This window comes from Pseudorca crassidens, chromosome 2 (assembly GCF_039906515.1).
Source record: "Pseudorca crassidens isolate mPseCra1 chromosome 2, mPseCra1.hap1, whole genome shotgun sequence".
NCBI classification, from domain to species: Eukaryota; Metazoa; Chordata; class Mammalia; order Artiodactyla; family Delphinidae; genus Pseudorca; species Pseudorca crassidens.
In genome coordinates, this window is record NC_090297.1 from 41,179,402 (window position 1) to 41,200,928 (window position 21,527).

The following is a 21,527-nucleotide window of genomic DNA, read 5'->3' on the forward strand; positions in this document are numbered from 1 at the left end:
GTCTCTTGAACCATTCTTGATGTCTTCATACAGATTCCAGTTGCAGTCATTGTATGCTCTTCCCATAACCACAACCTCCCTCCTCCACCTCCAAGTGGATCACTCTTGTAACCAAATTACCTAATCAGGACACATATACAAGATCATGTATATCACTCCATCACCCACCACCACACATATCTCCAAAGCCACTGCTTTTCTACACACACACACACACACACACACACGGATATCACTCTGATGCTCCAGTTCTTCAGTTCCCAGACCCTTTTAGGGACAAACTCCCTCCCACACACACAGAACTGTAAAAACCCTTGCTCTCTTCTATGACCCTGTAAGACACTTAGGTCACTATCTCTCCAAGCCCAGGCATACTCACAAGGCTGCCCCCTCAGGAACAGGATCCTAGGTCTCCCTGCCTGTTAGTCTCCTTGCACTTTAAAGACTACCTTTCACCCACAGATATGTGAACATGCACCCCTTTCTGATTCTGAATGACCTTCAAGATCACTGATCCCGTATATACCCACTGATTCCATATATACCCATTGATCCCATATATACCCATATAGCCTCCTTTGGTAGGATTCTAAAGGACTGGGTGTCCCCTCAAGCCTTTTGTACTCTTAAGGACCCATATGAGGATTTGTATACTTTCTCTGTGACCAGGGGTGACCCTCAGGCACTACAATTCCCCAAAGCACAAACACTCCTATATCCCTCTTCCATGGCACTGCCTGATACTAAAGTGACACTCCTCCTACTTACACCTACCTCCTCAGAATCGGAGCCCCTCTCCCCTAAACCATGCCCCTTTAGGGAACCCTCCCATATTCCCACATGACTGTGTACAACCCCCCCCATGACGCAGCCTACCCCCTACAATCAGCCCCCATCACAGGTGCCCCTCAGGAGGGGAGTCCGGCGTCTTCCGTGGGGTCCCTGCCCTTTCTCAGCCAATGCTCACTCAAAAGTGTGCACACTCTCATACACCCCTGCGACGCCTGGACTCCGGGGTGCCTGCCCGCCACTCAGAGGGGTACGCTCCTCCCTTGACCCCTGACCTCGAGGTCATAGCCCCATCGCGCAAACACAGAAGTGGCCTCCTCAGGAGTAGCGCCATGCCCAAGTCGGCTGTCCCCTCAGGCCCAGGACAGCCGTGCAGCCTCAGCGCTTCCCCGATCGACCGCCCCCACCGACCTGCCTCAGGCGCCGTCTGGCTCCGCTCCGCCATTTTTTGTTCTCCCTCCGCCTCTGAGCCCACGCGAAAATTAGAGGGCAGTGGGGAGTGGGCGATGGGATCCGCGAGCTGACAGGAACTACCTCTGGAAGCCGCGGCGCGACGGTTGCCAGGGCAACGGGCGGCCGGCGTGCGGCCGGCCGGCGTGTGGCGGGGGGCAGGCTGGGAGCTAGCGTGCGTCCGAGGCCCCGCCCCCTCGGCGCGAGGCCCCCTCGGCGCGAGACTCCGTCCCGGGACAGCCGCCTGCAAGGCTGGGACTCCGCTGCGTTTCTACCCTGCAACCTGGCTACCGCGTGCTGGCAACTGAGCATGCTCGGCCGCCTCTGGGGCGCGGGGACCAGGTCCGCTGGGGTCGCGCTCTCCTGCCGCGCACGCGGGTGCTCGAGCTGACCGAAGAGATGGTTGGGCTAGCTTTACCGTGGTTGGTACTGAACTTCGGGAGCTTGGGACAGGCTTCTTGATTTCCAGGCGCCTCTCCCCACTGCGTGCCTGTCCCTGATCGAGGTGCTGAGTAACTTATATCTTAAACTGAAAAGCCCTGAGAATCAATAATTATGTGCCCACCCCACCCCAAACACGCGAAGGACTAACGGGGTCCGCCTTCTCGCCGCTCTACAACCGCACCAGCCCCCAACTCTAGAAAAGGCTTCCCTTTCGCTAGTCTATTTCTCAGTATACTAGGATGCTCTTTCCCATCTCTGGTGAATTGCCACTACCTTCTAAGACCAAACTAGAACATTATTCTTTACAGAACTGCTCTATCCTCCCACAGTCTAAGTGTTAGGACAGGAATGCACAGGGCAATGCTTTATGCATTATTTACTTCTCTTTTCCTCACTTGACAGTGGAGCTCCCTTATACTTAGGGTCAGTGTCTTTATCTTTGTATACTCCATAATACAGCATTGTGCTTGACACAAAGGAGGTGCCAAGTAAATGTTTACATAATGAAACATTGTTCCTAGGTTCACGCCTGCACATTCTTGCCTGTTTTATTGAACACTTAATTTTTTTACCAAATACCTTGATAGGTAGGCCCCTACTGCTCCAGGGGCTCACAGGGAAAGGAAAAGAGGTAATGACTTTGATAGAGGTTAACTAGTCTTTGAAGTGCTACAGGATCAGAGCGATGGAACTGTAAGTTGCGGGGAGGGAGCCGGGGGGGATGGCTAATCAGAGAAGTCTTCAGAGTGGAGTGGATACCCTAGCTGAGTCTTGAAGAATGTGCCTACTTAAAAAAATGCGCAAGGTGGAAGTTGCGAGTTAAGTTTTATTTGGGGCAAAATGAGAACTATAGCCCAGGAGACAGCACCTCATATAGCTCTGAGAAACTGTTCCAGATAAGCAGGGGGAAGGTCAGTATATATGTGATTTTGGTGAAGGGGGAGTACATGCAATCAAGCACATATTTATGCAGAAGGTTTCTGCTAGTCTCATGAAGGTTACTGCTAGTCATGAGGAGCAGACGTCACCATGAAGGATTTTAGTGCTTTTCTAGATAGGAGATATAAGAATTGGGCTTATAAAATCGGCTCCTGAAAATATCTAACTATCTGAAGACCTGTTCTGCCAGTTTTTCCCAGAGCACAGAGGGCTTCATTTCTGCTCTCCACCCTGAACTCCTTTCAGGGGGTGTTGAAAGTCAGCAGTTGCAACAGCACATGATTTAATCCTTGTAGAGGTAGATGGCAAGTGCCAATTTGTAGCTGACATACTCATTGAACCTCAGTTTCCTTTTCCAACAAACTGAGACAAAGATCCTGCCTTCCACAAAGAATTCTCTAAGTCACAAATGGTGTGATAGATTAAAATGCATTTGACAAGTATAAATTTAGTAAATAAAGAACCTAGGATGTTTTAGAATAATTCACTTAAACATCCCTTGATTTCTCTGCTGAGGCAGACTGTGTGTAACTGCTGGAGATGAAGAGGTGAATATAACACTGTCCATGTCTTCTAGGAGCTCACAATCCAGAAGGGAAAAGAGATTTAATCAGTAATTACAACCCAGCATGATCAGTGTCCTGATAGAAGAAAGCATGGGAGACTGTGGGAGCCCAGAGGATGAGCACACAACCCAGCCTGGGATAGAGGGGATCAGTGAAGGGATATTCAGGGAAAGCTTCCTGAAGGAGTGTCTGATCAGACTCTTCAAGGGCAAGTAGCAGTAAGATGGGCAAAGAATATAGGGATACAGTGTGAAAGGATGGTTGAGGCTATAGGAACTGCATGGGCAAAGCAAAGGATAGTGTATCTGAGGTGAAGACCAAGGCAGGAGTGGCCACACCAATAAGTAAGGGCAGATTTGGAGAACTCAAATGTGGGGGACTTGATCCTGTAATGGGTAGAAACCCATTGGCCGGTTTTTAAGGAGGTCATGGATTTGGTCAGCTGTGCTGGTTGCTGTATATAGAGTAGATTAGAGCCAGGAAAATCAAAAGGCTGTGTAGTAAATAATCTACACAAATTTATGAAACACATGGAAGGTTCTCATCAAAGGTAATCTGAAAAGTCAACAAACATGTTTCTATGTAACTGAACTGTTCAATTGAAATTTTAAATAAAGTTTAAAAATCAGTTTAGTCAGATTGTCCATATGTCCAGTGCTCAATAGCTACATGTGGTTAGTAGCTACTGTATTGGACAGCATCTATATAGAACATTTCTATCACCGCAGAAATTTCTATCAGACAGTATTGATACATAAATGCCAACTGAGCAGAGGAGATGAAATGCCTGGGAAAATCAGCACTGACAGGACCAAGTTTAGTTCTCCTGTGTGTCAGCTCCTCTTCAGGAAGTAGTGCATTCCTGCTGGAGTCTTCAGAGACTTCCCTTTTGTTGTGTGAAATAGCACAACATGGGGTGTAGGATAGAAATGCCCCCTACGTGAGCCATGGGAGTGGGTTTTCCCATGCTGCCATTCAGAGTGTCCCTGGGAGGTCTGCCTTCCCTAAAGATCTCCCATGGTTTCTGCCTCCACAGCCAGCCACCCTCCTACCACAAAGCCAGGGTTGCTTCCTTCAGAAAAATATTCCCTGTAGGATTCACCCACTCCCTCTGTAAACATTTTTTAAAATGACACCTTCTATGAGCCTGGCACTGAGTTAGATGTGGTATGGAATGAAAGAGATATTCAAGTTATAATCACATTTCTCACATGTACAAACTCATTTAATTCTCGTTGTAAAACTGGCATAAATGTCATCATCCTGTACAGAAGATGAAACTGGGATTCAGAGAGTTTAAGTGACTTACACAAGTCACACAGTCAGAAAGTAGCAAACCCAGGGAAGACTGGAATGTGCAAAGAAATCATGTAATTTCACATCAAAAATCCATGTCTTTAACGTTTACAATTTAATGAGGAAGAAAAGACTAACACAAATCCAGTTTACAATTTCAAAAAAATGTGGTAAGAGCAATGATACAGGCATGCTCAGAAAAGTATAGGAGCATCAAAGAGAGATGCCCTTGGTAGGCATAGGGAAGGATTTTTGGAGGAAATGACCCTTGAGCTGAGTATTAAGGGTGACCTGGGGTGAGCCAGATGAAGTGTAGGGTGGGGCAGAAGAGAGATGAAAATATTTTTTAATCAAACTTGTCATTTATATTTCTGCTTTGCTTATGTTGGTTTGGCCTTCTAAAAATATTACCAGTCTTTTCTTATTTGGTTCTTAAGTTTTAATTAAAAAAAAAAACCAACTGCCCTATGCTAAGGCTATAAAAGAGTTATTTAGGGATTTTTTTGTTAGCCTGAATAAAATATTTAAAAGTTAGAACATGACTGAACTCAACAGAAAGGAAAAGATTCTGATGTTGAAAGGAAGAGAGAAATCAATGGTGCAAAGTCATTATCCTTATAATTTCCTCTGCCCAGACTGTTCTTTTTTCAGATATCTGCCTGCCTCTTAGTTCATTCTGATCTCATCTCAAATATTACATTATTGGAGAGGTCTTCCCTGACAATACTACTTAAAATGTACTACTCAGATATTTCATAGCTTTTATAGTATTGTGAATATCTTATATTCTATAATTTTTTATACTTGCTTTCCTTATGTAGACAAATGCTATTGATTTTTATGAGTTAATATTAGAATTGTAAAATTCAGTGAACTCTCATGTTATGTCTAACAGTTTGTTGACTATTTCAGATTTTTTTAACCTATTAGAAAAATCAACTGCAAAACCATAGTTGTCTTTTCCCTTCCTATTCTTTTAACTATTTCTTTTTCCTGTATTATTACTTTAGCCAGAGCCTCTAGTATTGTGTTTAAAAGTAGTTTATAGCTGGGATTCTTGTCTTTTCCTGACATTAAAGGTGCTACATCTAAATTTTTTACGTTAAATGTAACTTTTGACTCAAAAGTCTTTGTCAAACTGAAGAAGTTTTCAAAGTTTTTCAATTACATGTAAATATTGAATGTTAAATCGAAAGCTCTTTTTGCAACTACTAACACAATCATGTGTTTTTTCTCCTTTAATGCAGTAAAACAAATTAATAGATTTTCTGATGTTGAAACATCTTTGCATTTTGGGGTTAAATATTATTTGATCACAGTTTGTATTTTAATGCATTGTTGGATTCAGTTAGCTATTTTATTTTTTAAATGTTTATATCTATGTTAGAAAATAAAATGGGTAGGACTTCCCTGGTGGCACAGTGGTTAAGAATCTGCCTGCCAATGAAGGGGACACGAGTTCAATCCCTGCTCCAGGAGGATCCCACATGCCACAGAGCAACTAAGCCCGTGCACCACAACTACTGAACCTGCACTCTAGAGCCCATGAGCCACAACTATTGAGCCCACACGCCACAACTACTGAAGCACGCCTAGAGGCCATGCTCCGCAACAAGAGAAGCCACCACAATGAGAAGCCCACAAACCGCAACGAAGAGTAGCCCCGGCTCACTGCAACTAGAGAAAGCCAGCGTGCAGCAATGAAGATCCAATGCAGCCAAAAAAAAAAAAAAAAGAAAAGAAAATGGGTCACCTGAGCCTAGAGAATTTGGGGAGGGACATTTTTTATTATCATTTCTAATTCTTTAATTGTTATTATTTTGTATTTTTCTGGAGCCAATTTTGACATTTTATATGTTTCAGAAATCTATCAATTTCATTTATGTTTTAAATTTTAATATTTTTAATTTTTTTTTTTTTTTTTTTTTTTAACGATACATGGCCCTCTCACTGTTGTGGCCTCTCCCATTGCGGAGCACAGGCTCCGGACACGCAGGCTCAGCGGCGTGGCTCACAGGCCCAGCCCCTCAGCCGCATGTGGGATCTTCCCGGACCGGGGCACGAACCTGCGTCCCCTGCATCGGCAGGCAGACTCTCAACCACTGCACCACCAGGGAAGCCCCCATATTTTTAATTTTTAAGATCTCTCTTGTGTCTATATATATTTGTTTTTATTACGAATTGTGTTTATTTCCATTTTTTTCCTTTTTTTTTTTTGGCGGTACGCGGGCCTCTCACTGTTGTGGCCTCTCCCGCTGTGGAGCACAGGCTCCGGGTGCACAGGCTCAGTGGCCATGCCTCATGGGCCCAGCCGCTCCGCGGCATGTGGGATCTTCCTGGACCGGGGCACGAACCCGTGTCCCGTGCATCGGCAGGCAGACTCTCAACCACTGCGCCACCAGGGAAGCCCTCCATTTTTTTTTGATTGGTATTAACAGAGATATATCTATCTTATTTATCTTTTCAAAGCTTTTAATTTTGTGAAACTCCCTTTCTCTCTCTCACTCACCCTCACTCTCTCTCACTCTTGCTCTCTGTCTTGCTCTCTTTCAATTAGGATTAGATTCAGGTACAAGCTACAGGAAAACTCAAAATGCCAGTGGCTTATGCAAGATAAAATATTTCTTCTTTCTTAAGTTTAAGAAGTTCTGAGATAGTTCAGGGCTGTTATGGTACTCTAAATTTCAGGGGTCAAACTATGTGTATCTTGGTGCTCCACTTTGCATGGTTTCCATTTTGGTCCAAGATGACTACTGGAGTTCCAGCCATTAAGATTATATTTCAGCCAGCAAGAAGGAGAAATGTCTTTTAAGGGCACATTCTATAACTTGCACATACAAATCTACTTATATCCCATTGAGAGAATTTGCTCACAGAAACACTCCCAGCTGAAGAAATGAGTCTCTATTATGGGCAGTCGTGTGCCCAGATCAGGAAAGGATATGTAATTGGTGTGGCCCAGTGCAAAAATTATTAAGAATTTCAAGATGGCAACAGGAGAGCTTTAAACTAATCTTGGGGCTTTCTGAGTATTGCACACTGTGTAACTGCACAGGTCACATGCCCATGAAACTGATCTATTTAATGAAGAGAAGGAGGAGGAGAAATATGGAGGGACAATGGGAAGTCTATGCCCCATTGTTTAATTTAATCATTTCTTCCCTTTTTTTTCCCATTTGTGGTTCTTAGGGTTTACTCTACCTGAATTGAACATTTAGCTAATTGTTTTATTTCCTAAAAAATGTATATTTCCTTCCATGTACTTAGATAGGTATTATTATTATTGCCATTTTACAAAGGAGAAGAATGAACAGTGAGAATCTGAATACACTGGTCAAGCTCAAAGAGTTAATAATTGGCAACACTGGGATATGAACCCAACCAGCTTGTCTCTGGATTCTGTGCTTTTACTTAGTGCAATGTACTACCTCTCTACATTGTGTATACATTTTAATTGTACCTATCACTTAAGTTGTAACTTATTTTCTTATATCTCCCTTTCCAATTGTGGGGACATATTAAATTAAAAATGTGCACAACTATATTGTTTAGGAATACACACTTGAGTGATAAAACCATAAAGAAACACATAGAAGTGATCGTGTGTCCTTGGTAAATCTTGATTGCCTCCAAGAAATATGAGTGTCACACACACACACCCTTGGTGAGATGTGATTATTTCCTGGGTGAATTAATGAGGAAATCAGTAGTGATATCTTTCTGTTAGGAATAGGCAATAACTGAGAAGAGTAGAAGCTGAGGGAAAACTGCCCAAATCAGATATATACAGGTCAGAGGACAGATTGTCCTCCTTCAGAGAGAGGAGTAGAGTTCCCATAGAAGGGAATGAGATCATGGGCCACAGAAATTTGGAAGAAGATGGGGTTAAAGAAGAAAGGTCAAGGAAATTGAGACGGGAAAGAGGTCCCAAGATGGAAATTCCCACAAAGGCCACCGTCTTTTTGAAGGACCAAGTCTGAAAACCTTCACTCCTTCCATAAAAGAGACTGCTGAAAATGGATGGTTTTCAGTCTGTTTCTCCCACTCCTTGCTAAGAACTACCTCCTTAAAGAACTTTGTATACTGTATGTAGCTCTTCATTTGGGTGAGATTAGCAGGACAGGGTAGTCCAAGAAGGATCAGACCTATTTAATGACATTGTTAGAAACTTATTTAAGAAATAAAATTTAAAACTTGGAGCTAAAAGACTCTATGACACCCATTTTGCTAGGTCCCCCAGTGTCATTAAGATTGGACTTTCTGATGTGACAAATATCTAAACACACTGAGCTTGAAACTGTAGGGAATAAAACAAGGCTGTTGCTGACTTGTTCAAGTAAAAACATTTAGTTTGAACATGAGGCCACGGAAACTTATTTTCCAGTGCTCAAAAGGATAACAAATTTTAGAGTTATAGAGTTACATGGTAGAAATGGAGTGACAATTTCAGAAGAGATTCACAGATTATGATGCCAATAATCCTAACTTTCCAGAATTGCTGTTGGAGTGCAAATCTTAGGATGTATCCAAATTAATAAGCATCTCTTCTATTAGTTTTAAGAGGAAGTGACAAATATGAAATTTAACTATGTCCAGTAAAAATATCCCTGAAATTGTGTATGAAAGTATATATATCCCAGAACTATCTGGAAATTTATGGCTATGTAATGACACACTGGGCCATGACTTTTTTCATAAAATATGCAAAAAGAAAGCTGATTAGTGTTATAAATCTGGAATTGGAATTGAGATGTTCTCTGATTTATGAGCACAGCAGTTTTCAAGAATAGTTTAGCCTGATAAAAACCTATATCCTCACTGAGTTGACCAAAATAGATCAATGACTAATACTAGGCCTAAAACTGTACGTTTCTTTCCTGATTAATAAATATGATTAATTTTTCCCAAAACATTTGTATTAAATTTTAGTACATTTAATTACATATTTTTGAACAGCCTAAAGGTTTCACTTCCCCCATCACTGTATTATAGAATATGATAGGTATAGGCAATATGATAGGCACAAGTTTTAGAGTATGATAAGTCTAGGTACAAATCTTGCCTCTACCAACACAAAGTTCTCTCCTTGGCCTTTAATGTCCAACATCACCTGGCTAGCCCTGCCTTTCCAATCTCACCTCCTACCCCATTCCTCTTCACTCACCATGCTCCAGCCACACAAGCTCCTTTCTGTTCCTCAAATACCTCAAGCTTGTTTCCCTTTCACAGCCTTCATTGTTCCCCTCTGCTGGGGCTGCTCTTCCCTAATAACTTCATATCATTTGCTTCATTCAGGTCTTTTTTCAAATGTCACCTCCTCAGAGAAACTCTCCCTGACCACTCAATTAAAATAACCCCCACCTTCAGGCACTCATTATTACATTACCCGGCTTTTTCCCTTTAATATCTAAAATCATAAAATTTATTTAATTATTTGCCTACTTATTTATTGACTATTTCCCCACTATAACTTCTATGAGAGCAGGAACCTTACCTGTTTTGTGCCCTGCTGTTATCATCAGCAGGTAAAAGTAGATATTTAATAAATATTTTTGAATGAATGACTAAATAAATGAATGAACAAACAAAACAAAAGCTATGATAGTTCTGTGTACATGTATTTGGAGAGTACAAAGAAGGTGCACCTAACCTAAACTTGCACTTGAAAGACAGTATGGTCAAAGGAGATTTCCTTAGAGGAAGGTAAAAAATAAGCTGAGTTTTGAAGGGCAAGTAAGGAAGAAGCGGAGGATCCTAGGTAAAGGAAACAGTAAGAGATGTGAGGAGCAGAGGGTAAGAGAACACAGCTTGAAAACTCAGGAAGCTGTAGGTAATCTGGGATGACTCAACAATAAGGTGAACGGGAGAAAATGGCTTCTGTGTGGTTGGAGGAGTTGAGTGTAGTCCCTGAAGCCTTATAAATGATTTGAGCCCCAAAGCTGCTAAAAACATCCTCTTTCTAAACGCTCCCAAAGGTGATCAAAATAATCTGGACTTTCCTTCCAACAGAGGTTCCAGCAATATGAGAAGTTAAAAGCAACATTAAATGGAAGAAACTTCTTTAAAATCCTCTGTGTGTGACCTGTTCATCTCCCACCTACACCCACTCCCCAACTAAGATCTGGCAGACACCCAGGTCAGCTACCCTTCTGGATATCCGACAAGACCCATAATTATAAGCCAGCTTATAATGGACTTAAAGACAGTTTCTATACAGTGAGTTCATCTCACATAGATGTATTTACTAATATCCAATCATTGCTGTTGTTGCTATATGTGTCTTGGCAGATGTCCCACAATAAACCGATTGCAAAAGATGTCGTTTCACGTATGTATATTTCCTTGCTCCTACAATGGCCAATTTAAGATCCACGTGTCCTGTGTGTTTGGAGGCAGAAAGGGTACGTGTTGCTTTGTAGCAGGTAAAATGGTCCATATAAAAAACATATGCATACCCCAAGGAGTCTGTAATCCAAAAGCAAGAGTGGGCATGATGTGGAACACTGCAGAACAATACCCACATAATACATGTAGATGGAGTGGCATATGGCTACCGCAGCTGGAATGCTTTGTAAAGGATCCCCAGACCATCGCTGGTCTTTGAACACTTCCCCAGTTCAAAGTAGAGCACACCATCTATCATCAGCAAACTCTGAAAAGCCAAGTGAGATGTTTAAAGTAGCCTTGAGCAGAGGTCAGATTCCTAAACTGTGCAAAACTAAAAGGTAAAGCTCTCTGACAAGAAGTAAACTACTGCCCATGCACATTACCATCCACCCTCAGTGGTAACACACTCTGTATCCTTGTGAAAGACAAACACAACTCATTGACTTTCCTGATAAGATGCCACTAACCAATGATTAAGTGAAGATCTTAGATAAATATCTTTTGAGGTCAAATAGGAAAAAGTTTAAGAATTAATCATTTGGCTTAAGTTAATTAACCATTAAAACACTAGAGCTGTTATTGCTTTTGTTATCCTTTGTTGCTAACATTCAGGGACAGTAAATAGAAATGTACCTGGGATGTGATGAAAACATCATTGAAACTAGAGTCCAATCAGCTTTTGATTCTCAGCAAGTCACCTCATCTTTCTAAGCTCCATTTTTCCTAACCATAAAATAGGAGTAATTAATTGTATCTACTTCACTAGATTATTTAGGAATTAAATGAGTTTGTATATATTAACACATTTCCTAAACCAGAAAGCACTGCAAATGTTAGAGATTATTATGTAACTTCCATTGTTTCTGTGTTCTACTAAATTCCCATGGAAGCCCTTCAAATGACCCTCTAAGCATTTTTATTGGTTATTTTTTAAAAAATAGATTTTAATTTTTAGGATAGTTTTAGATTTACAGAAAAACTGAGAAAATAGAATAGTTTCCATATACCCTACACCCTGTCTCCCCTATTATTAAGTTCTTGTATTAGTATGGTACATTTGTTACAATTAATGAACCAATATTGATACACTATTATCTTTTTATGAAGATGTATGAAGTTGTTTATTTATTTATTTATTTTGGCCAAACAGCACGCCTTGCAGAATCTTAATTCCCTGACCAGGGATTGAACCCGCACCCTTGGCAATGAGAGCACAGAGTCCCTAACCACTAACCCAGAGGGAACTCCCCTGACACACTATTATTAACTAAAGTCCAGAGTTTATTGAGATTTCCTTTGTTTTACCTAATGTCCATTTTATTTTCTAAGATCCCATGCAGGATACCACTTTACATTTAGTTATGTCTCCTTAAGCTACTCTTAGCTATAACATTTTCTCAGATTTTCCCTGTTTTTGATGACCTTGAGAGTTTTGGAGAACATTACTCAAAATGATGCCCCTCTATTGCAATTTGTCTGATGTTTTTCTCATGATTAGACAGTGGTTATGTGTTTTGGGGAAGATGATAACAGAGGTAAATTGCCATTTTCATCACATAATATCAAAGGTATATACTATCAGTATGATTTATGACATTGATGTTGATCTTGAGCACCTGGCTGAGGTAGTATCTGTCAGTTTTCTCCATTGTAAACTTACTCTTTTTCTCCCTTTCTGTACTGTACTCTTTGGAAGAAGTCACCATGTGCAGTCCACACTTAAGGAGTGGGGAGTTATGCTTCCCCTCTCTGGTTTTGCTTTTACCAAATAAAAGCAGTATTTCCATGGGACAGAGGGAATGTTATCTTTTAAGATATTTTCAAAGAGCTGGTACGAGCTCACTCTTTTTAGAAGAAAAACTATAGGAAGAATAGTTTTCTATTCCTTGCCTTGAAAATCATAGTCAGTTCCCATTTTTACTTCAAAATAACTTTTATCTTAAAGAAAAAAAAAGTTTGTTAGATTTGCCACTGAATGCTTGAGGGGGCCTGTCCCCTACAAATACTCCTGTTTTTTCCTTCCTTCTTCTACTTTCTTATCTGTACCTTCTTTAAAAGGAAAACTCATGCATTCATTTCTTCTTTTATATTTTTCCACCATGCTACTTCAAATATGTTGCTTGTATAATTTTTCTTGAGATGAAAAATTAGAATCTAAGCTTCTCTCTGAGGGAATATTAACTTTGAAGTTCAGGGAGGCAAAATCAAAGTGAAATCTGCAATTTACTTCCTTACAACAAGTTCTGGGAAGATAAAACTAACAAGACACAAAAGGAAAAATCTGTTTCAAACTGCTAATAAAGATGCAGTAATGAGTAGAAATAAAGAAAACATGAGGAAGTTGTGAATAAAAGCAACTTGGTTTACAACAATTGAATTTCCCTAAACCTCAGCAATGTGGGCAAGCCAAGGTATCTAAATCTCAAACTTCTGATTCAGCCGTTCTTGGGCAAACTTTATTTCTCAAATACTAGTTTCTGTGGCACAATAAAAACAGTAAACATACAAATACACACAGAGAAATCTGACACAAGGAATTTAGATGGTTTAAACTAGGTGATTAACATCTGTTTTGAAAAAAAGCCACATGGAGGTAGGTAATCTTTTTTTTTTTAACATATTTATTGGAGTATAATTGCTTTACAATGGTGTGTTAGCTTCTGCTTTATAACAAAGTGAATCAGTTACACGTATACATATATCCCCATATCCACTCCCTCTTGCATCTCCCTCCCACGTTCCCTATCCCACCCCTCTAGGTGGTCACAAAGAACCAAGCTGATCTCCCTGTGCTCTGCAGCTGCTTCCCACTAGCTATCTATTTTACATTTGGTAGTGTATATATGTCCATGCCACTCTCTCACTTCGTCCCAGCTTACCCTCCGCCCTCTCACTGTCTTCAAGTCCATTCTCTACATCTGCGTCTTTATTCCTGTCGTGTTCCTGGGTTCTTCAGAACCTTATTTTTCTTTAGATTCCATATATATGTGTTAGCATACAGTATTTGTTTTTCTCTTTCTGACTCACTTCACTCTGTATGACAGACTCTAGGTCCATCCACCACACTACAAATAACTCAATTGCGTTTCTTTTTATGGCTGAAAAATATTCCATTGTATATATGTGCCACATCTTCTTTATCCATTCATATGTCAATGGACACATAGGTTGCTTCCACGTCCTGGTTATTGTAAATAGAGCTGCAATGGACATTGTGGTACATGACTCTTTTTGAATTATGGTTTTCTCAGGGTATATGCCCAGTAGTGGGATTGCTGGATCGTATGGTAGTTCTATTTTAAGTTTTTTAAGGAACCTCCATACTGTTCTCCCTAGTGGCTGTATCAATTTACATTCCCATCAGCAGTGTATGAGGGTTCCCTTTTCTTCACACCCTCTCCAGCATTTATTGTTTCTAGATTTTTTGATGATGGCCATTCTGACCGGTGTGAGATTATATCGCATTGTAGTTTTCATTTGCATTTCTCTAATGATTAATGATGTTGAGCATTCTTTCATGTATTTGTTGGCAATTTGTATATCTTCTTTGGAGAAATGTCTCTTTAGGTCTTCTACCCACTTTTGGATTGGATTGTTTGTTTTTTCGATATTGAGCTGCATGAGCTGCCTGTAAATTTCGGAGATTAATCCTTTGTCATTGCTTCATTTGCAAATATTTTCTCCCATTCTCAGGGTTGTCTTTTGGTCTTGTTTATGGTTTCCTTTGCTGTGCAAAAGCTTTGAAGTTTCATTAGGTCCCATTTGTTTATTTTTGTTTTTATTTCCATTTCTCTAGGAGGTGGGTCAGAAAGGATCTTGCTGTGATTTATGTCGTAGAGTGTTCTGCCTATGTTTTCCTCTAAGAGTTTGATGGTGTCTGGCCTTACATTTAGGTCTTTAATCCATTCTGAGGTTTTTTGTGTGTATGGTGTTAGAGAGTGTTCTAATTTCATTCTTTTACATGTAGCTGTCCAGTTTTCCCAGCACCACTTATTGAAGAGGCTGTCTTTTCTCCATTGTATATTCTTGCCTCCTTTATCAAAGATAAGGTGACCATATGTGCGTGGGTTTCTCTCTGGGCTTTCTATCCTGTTTCACTGTTCTATATTTCTGTTTTGGTGTCAGTACCATACTGTCTTTATTACTGTAGCTTTGTAATATAGTCTGAAGTTCAGGAGCCTGATTCCTCCAGCTACATTTTTCTTTCTCAAGATTGCTTTGGCTCCTCAGGGAATTTTGTGTTTCCATACAAATTGTGAAATTTTTTGTTCTAGTTCTGTGAAAAATGCCAGTGGTAGTTTGATAAGGCTTGCACTGAATATGTAGATTGCCTTGGGTAGTATAGTCACTTTCACAATGTTGATTCTTCCAATCCAAGAACATGGTATATCTCTCCATCTATTTCTATCATCTTTAATTTCTTTCATCAGTGTCTTACAGTTTTCTGCATACAGGTTTTCTGTCTCCTTAGGTAGGTTTATTCCTAGGTATTTTATTCTTTTTGTTGCAGTGGTAAATGGGAGTGTTTCCTTAATTTCTCTTTCAGATTTTTCATCATTAGTGTATAGGAATGAAAGATATTTCTTGCATTAATTTTGTATCCTGCAACTTTACCAAATTCATTGATTAGCTCTAGTAGTTTTCTGGTGGCATCTTTAGGATTCTCTATGTATAGTATCATGTCATCTGCAAACAGTGACAATTTTACTACTTCTTTTCCGATTTGGATTCCTTTTATTTCTTTTTATTCTCTGATTGCTGTGACTAAAACTTCCAAAACTATGTTGAATAATAGTGGTGAGAGTGGACAACCTTGTCTTGTTCCTGTCCTTAGTGGAAATGGTTTCAGTTTTTCACCACTGAGAACGATGTTGGCTGTGGGTTTGTTATATATGGCCTTTATGATGTTGAGGTAAGTTCCCTTTATGCCTATTTTCTGGAGTGTTTTTATCATAAATGGGTGTTGAACTCTGTCCAAAGATTTTTCTGCATCTATTGAGATGATCATATGGTTTTTCTCCTTCAATTTGTTAGTATGGTATATCACATTGATTGATTTGCATATATTGAGGAATCCTTGCATTCCTGAGATAAACCCCACTTTATCATGTTATGTGATCCTTTTAATGTGCTGTTGGATTCTGTTTGCTAGTATTTTGCTGAGGATTTTTGCATCTATGTTCAACAGAGATATTGGCTTGTAATTTCCTTTCTTTGTGACATCTTTGTCTGGTTTTGGTATCAGGCTGATGATGACCTCATAGAATCAGTATTCGAGTGTTCCTCCCCCTGCTATATTTTGGAAGAGTTTGAGAAGAATAGGTGTTAGCTCTTCTCTAAATATTTGGTAGAATTCGCCTGTGAAGCTATCTGATCCTGGGCTTTTGTTTGTTGGAAGATTTTTAATCACATTCTCAATTTCAGTGCTTGTGATTGGTCAGTTTATATTTTCTATATCCTCCTGGTTCAGGCTCGAGAGGTTGTGTTTTTCTAAGAATTTGTCCATTTCTTCCAGGTTGTCCATTTTATTGGCATAGAGTTTCTTGTAGTAATCTCTCATGATCCTTTGTATTTCTGCAGTGTCAGTTGTTACTTCTCCTTTTTCATTTCTAATTCTATTGATTTGAGTCCTCTCCCTTTTTTTCTTGATGAGCCTGGCTAATTGTTTATCAATTCTGTTTATCTTCTCAAAAACCAGCTTTTAGTTTTATTGATATTTGCTATTGTTTCCTTCATATCTTTTTCATTTATTTCTGATATTTATGATTTCTTTCCTTCCGCTAACTTCAGGTTTTTTTTTGTTCTTCTTCCTCTAATTGCTTTAGGTGTAAGGTTAGGTTGTTTATTTGAGATGTTTCTTGTTTCTTGAGGTAGGATTGTATTGCTATAAACTTCCCTCTTAGAACTGCTTTTGTTGCATCCCATAGGTTTCGGGTCATCGTGTTTTCATTGTCATTTGTTTCTAGGTATTTTTTGATTTCTTCAGTGATCTCTTGGTTATTAAATAGTGTATTGTTTAGCCTCCATGTGCTTGTAGGTTTTACAGATTTTTTCCTGTAATTGATATCTAGTCTCATAGCTTTGTGGTTGGAAAAGATACTTGATACTATATCAATTTTCTTATATTTACCAAGGCTTGATTTGTGACCCAAGATATGATCTATCCTGGAGGATGTTCCATGAGCACTTTAGAAGAAAGTGTATTCTGTTGTTTTTGGATGGAATGTCCTATAAATATCAATTAAGTCCATCTTGTTTAAAGTATCATTTAAAGCTTGTATTTCCTTATTTATTTTTATTTTGTATGATCTGTCCATTAGTGAAAGTGGGGTGTTGAAGTCCCCTACTATGATTGTGTTGCTTTTGATTTCCCCTTTTATGGTTGTCAGAGTTTGCCTTATGTATTGAGGTGCTCCTATGTTGGGTGCATAAATATTTACAATTGTTATATCTTCTTCTTGGATTGATCCCTTGATCATTATGTAGTGTCCTTCTTTCTCTCTTTTAATAGTCTTTATTTTAAAGTCTATTTTGTCTGATATGAGGATTGCTACTCCAGCTTTCTTTTGATTTCTATTTGCATGGAATATCTTTTTACCATCTCCTCACCTTCAGTCTATATGTGTCTCTATGTCTGAAGTGGGTCTCTTGTAGATAGCATATATATGGGTCTTGTTTTTGTTTCCATTTAGCCAGTCTATATCTTTTGGTTGGAGCATTTAATCCATTTACATTTAAGGTAATTATCCATATGTATGTTCCTATTATGATTTTCTTAATTTTGGGGGGTTATTTTTGTAGGTCTTTTCCTTCTCTTGTGTTTCCTGCCTAGACAACTTCCTTTATCATTTGTTGTAAAGCTGGTTTTGTGGTGCTGAATTCTCTTAGCTTTTGCTTTTCTGTAAAGTTTTTAATTTCTCCCTCAAATCTGAATGAGATCCTTGCTGGGTAGAGTAATCTTGGTTGTAGGTTTTCCCTTTCACACTTTAAATACGTCCTGCCAATCCCTTCTGGCTTGCAGAGTTTCTGCTGAAAGGTCAGCTGTTAACCTTATGGGGATTCCTTTGTATTTTATTTGTTGTCTTTCCCTTGCTGCTTTTAATAGTTTTTCTTTGTATTTAATTTTTGATAGTTTGATTGATATGTGTCTTGGTGTGATTTTCCTTGGATTTATCCTGTATAGGACTCTCTGCCCTTCCTGGACTTGATTAACTATTTCCTTTCCCACGTTAAGGAAGTTTTCAACTATAATTTCTTCAAATATTTTCTCAGTCCCTTTCTTTTTCTCTTCTTCTTCTGGGATTACTATAATTTGCATGTTGATGTGTTTAATGTTGTCCGAGAGGTCTCTAAGACTGTTCTCAATTCTTTTCATTCTTTTTTCTTTATACTGCTCTGCAGTAGTTATTTCCACTGTTTTATCTTCCATGTCACTTATCTGTTCTTTTGCCTCAGTTATTCTGCTATTCGTTCCTTCTAGAGAGTTCTTAATTTCATTTATTGTGTTGTTCATCATTGTTTGTTTGCTCTTTAGTTCTTCTAGGTCCTTGTTAAACGCTTCTTGTATTTTCTCCATTCTATTTCCAAGATTTTGGATCATCTTTACTATCATTATTCTGAATTCCTTTTTTCAGGTAGACTGCCTATTTCCTCTTCATTTGTTTGGTCTGGTGGGTTTTTACCTTGCTCCTTCATCTGTTGTGTGTTTCTCTGTCTTCTCATTTTGCTTAACTTACTGTGTTTGGGGTCTCCTTTTTGCATGCTGCAGGTTCGTAGTTCCCGTTGTTTTTGGTGTCTGTCCCCAGTGGCTAAGGTTGGTTCTGTGGGTTGTGTAGGCTTCCTGGTGGAGGGGACAAGTTTTCTTGGTGGAGGGGGCCTGTTTTCTGGAAGAAGAGGCTGGCTCTTGTCTTTCTGGTGGAGAGGACTGCGTCTGGTCCTATGTTTTGGGGGTGTCTGTGACCTTTATATGATTTTCAGCAGCTCTCTGCTAGTGTGTGGGGTTGTGTTCCTGTCTTGCTAGTTGTTTAGCATAGGGTGTCCAGCACTGTAGCTTGCTGGTCATTGAGTGGAGCTAGGTCTTAGTGTTGAGATGGAGATCTCTGGGAGAGCTTCCGCTATTTGATATTACATGGAGCCAGGAAGTTTCTGGTGGACCAATGTTCTGAACTCAGCTCTCCCACCTCAGAGTCTCAGGCCTAACACCCGGCCAGAGCACCAAGACCTTGTCAGCCACATGGCTCAGAATAAAAGGGAGAAAAAAAGAAATAAAGAAAAAAATAAAATAAAGTTATTAAAATAAAAAATAATTATTAAAAATGTTAAAATGTAATAGAAAGAAAGAACGAGAGAGCCACCAAACGAAGAAAAATATCCACCAATGATAACAAGTGCTAAAAATTATACTTAAAAAAAAAAACAAACTGGACAGACAGAACCCTTGGAGAAATGGTAAAAGCAAAGCTATACAGACAAATCACACAAAGAAGCACACAATTACACCCTCACAAAAAGAGAAAAAGGAAAAGAACATCTATATCTATATATTAAAAAAATAAAGGAGGAAGAGATCAACCAAACCAGTAAACAAATCTACCAGTGATAATAAACTCTAAATACTAAACTAAGATAAACATAAAACCGGAAACAAAGTAGATGCAGAAAGCAAACCCCAAGTCTACAGTTGTTCCCAATGTCCACTGCCTCAATTTTGTGATGATTCCTTGTCTATTCAGGTATTCCACAGATGCAAGGTACATCAAGTTGATTGTGGACATTTAATCTGCTGCTCTTGAGGCTGCTGGGAGAAATTTCCCTTTCTCTTCATTTTTCGCCCAGCTCCTGGGGTTCAGCTTTGGATTTGGCCCTGCCTCTGTGTTTAGGTCTCCTGAGGGCGTCTGTTCCTAGCCCAGACAGGACGGGGTTAAAGTAGCAGCTGATTAGGCAGTTCTGGGGGGGGGGGGCTGTGCAGTTGGGGTAGGGAATGAGGGGTGAGCCTGCAGTGGCAGAGGCCGGCGTGATGTTGCACCAGCCTGAGGCGCGCCGTACGTTCTCCCGGGGAAGTTGTCCCTGGATCATGGGACCCTGGCAGTGGTGGGCTGCACAGGCTCCCCGGAAGGGAGGTGTGGATAGTGACCTGTGCTTGCACACAGCCTTCTTGGTGGCTGAAGCAGCAGCCTTAGCGTCTCATGCCCGTCTCTGGGGTCCGCGCTAACAGCCGTGGCTCACGCCAGTCTCTGGAGCTTGTTCAGACGGTGCTCCGAATCTCTTCTCCTTGCGCACCCCAAAGCAATGGTCTCTTGCCTCTTCGGCAGATCCAGACTTTTCCCGGACTCCCTCCCGGCTAGCTGTGGCGCACTAGCCTCTTCAGGCTGTGTTCACTCAGCCAACCCCAGTCTTCTCCCTGCGATCTGACCTCCGAAGCCCGAGCCTCAGCTCCCAGCCCCGACCTGCCCCGGCGGGTGAGCAGACAAACCTCTCGAGCTGGTGAGTGCTGGTCGGCAGCGAACCTCTGTGCGGGAATCTGTCTGCTTTGCCCTCTGCACCCCTGTTGCTGCGCTCTCCTCCGTGGCTCTGAAGCTTCCCCCGCGCCAAGCCCCCGTCTCCGCCAGTGAAGGAGCTTCCTAGTGTGTGGAAACTTTCCCTCCTTCACAGCTCCCTCCCAGAGGTGCAGGTCCAGTCCCTATTCTTTTCTCTCTGTTTTTTCTCTTTTCTTTTGCCCTACCCAGGTACGTGGGGAGTTTCTTACCTTTTGGGAAGTCTGAGATCTTCTACCAGAATTCTGCAGGTGTTCTGTAGGAGTTGTTCCACATGTAGATGTATTTCTGATATATTTGTGGGGAGGAAGGTGATCTCCACATCTTATCCCTCCGCCATCTTGAAGGTCTCCCCGGTGATCTTTTTCTAAAGATAATTATGTGCGTATACAATTCTTGCCTTCCTCCCTATCAAAATTACATACATATCCAGGAAAGAAAATTTGCATTTGGCCAACATACTTTTAAAACAATTTCTTTTTTCACAACAAAAACAAAAAACAAAGATTAAAACTTCCTAGTCACAGGCAATACAGTGTAAAGTAAGGAATACTAGTTTGGAACTAGAAGAAATTGAATTCAAATCCCAACCTCACCACTTACTAGCTGTAAGACTTTATAGTGAGTTATTTAACTTTCCTGAATCTCAATTTCCTCATGTATAAATGATACACTAGACCTGCCTTGTGGATCATTATGACAATTAGATATAATGTAGGTTAGATGCATGGCAAAAAAGCCTAATTAATATATAACAGGCTTTGAATTAGAGAGAAAGAAGATACTATTCTGATCCTCACAGAGTTGATAATCTTAGTGGACGAAATGGAGATTAATCAAGGAATAACCAAAAGCAGTAAAATTATTAAAATAATAAACTCTACAAAGTCACTTAGAAAAAGGTAGGTTTCCCTGAGCAGGTGTTGATGGAACTAAAATAAATCACTGAAAAAGCTGAAAGAAAGATAGGCATTAACTGCATAAAGCCCCAAGGAAGAGCAGTTAAGATAAAGGAAACAGAATTTGCAAAGTTCCTGTGGTGGGGGAGAGGAGAAGAGAGTGCTTTCAAGGAAGTGAAAGGAGAATGCAGGCTTGAGGGTCAGTGCAGTGGGAGAGGTGGCAG

The 21,527-nt window shown here is 40.3% G+C and overlaps 1 protein-coding gene across 2 annotated transcripts in view; it reads right to left on the reverse strand.

Moving 5' to 3' along the window:
- AGBL4 (AGBL carboxypeptidase 4) overlaps positions 1–1,333 on the reverse strand; it is a 1,401,741-nt gene extending 1,400,408 nt beyond the window's left edge. For both annotated transcript variants that reach the window (XM_067726072.1, XM_067726070.1), the window contains exon 1: positions 1,201–1,333. In XM_067726072.1, the coding sequence (XP_067582173.1) occupies positions 1,201–1,234 (34 nt within the window). In that variant the 5' untranslated portion in view covers positions 1,235–1,333. The remainder of the gene's footprint in view (positions 1–1,200) is intronic.
- Between the last annotated feature and the right edge of the window lie 20,194 nt (positions 1,334–21,527).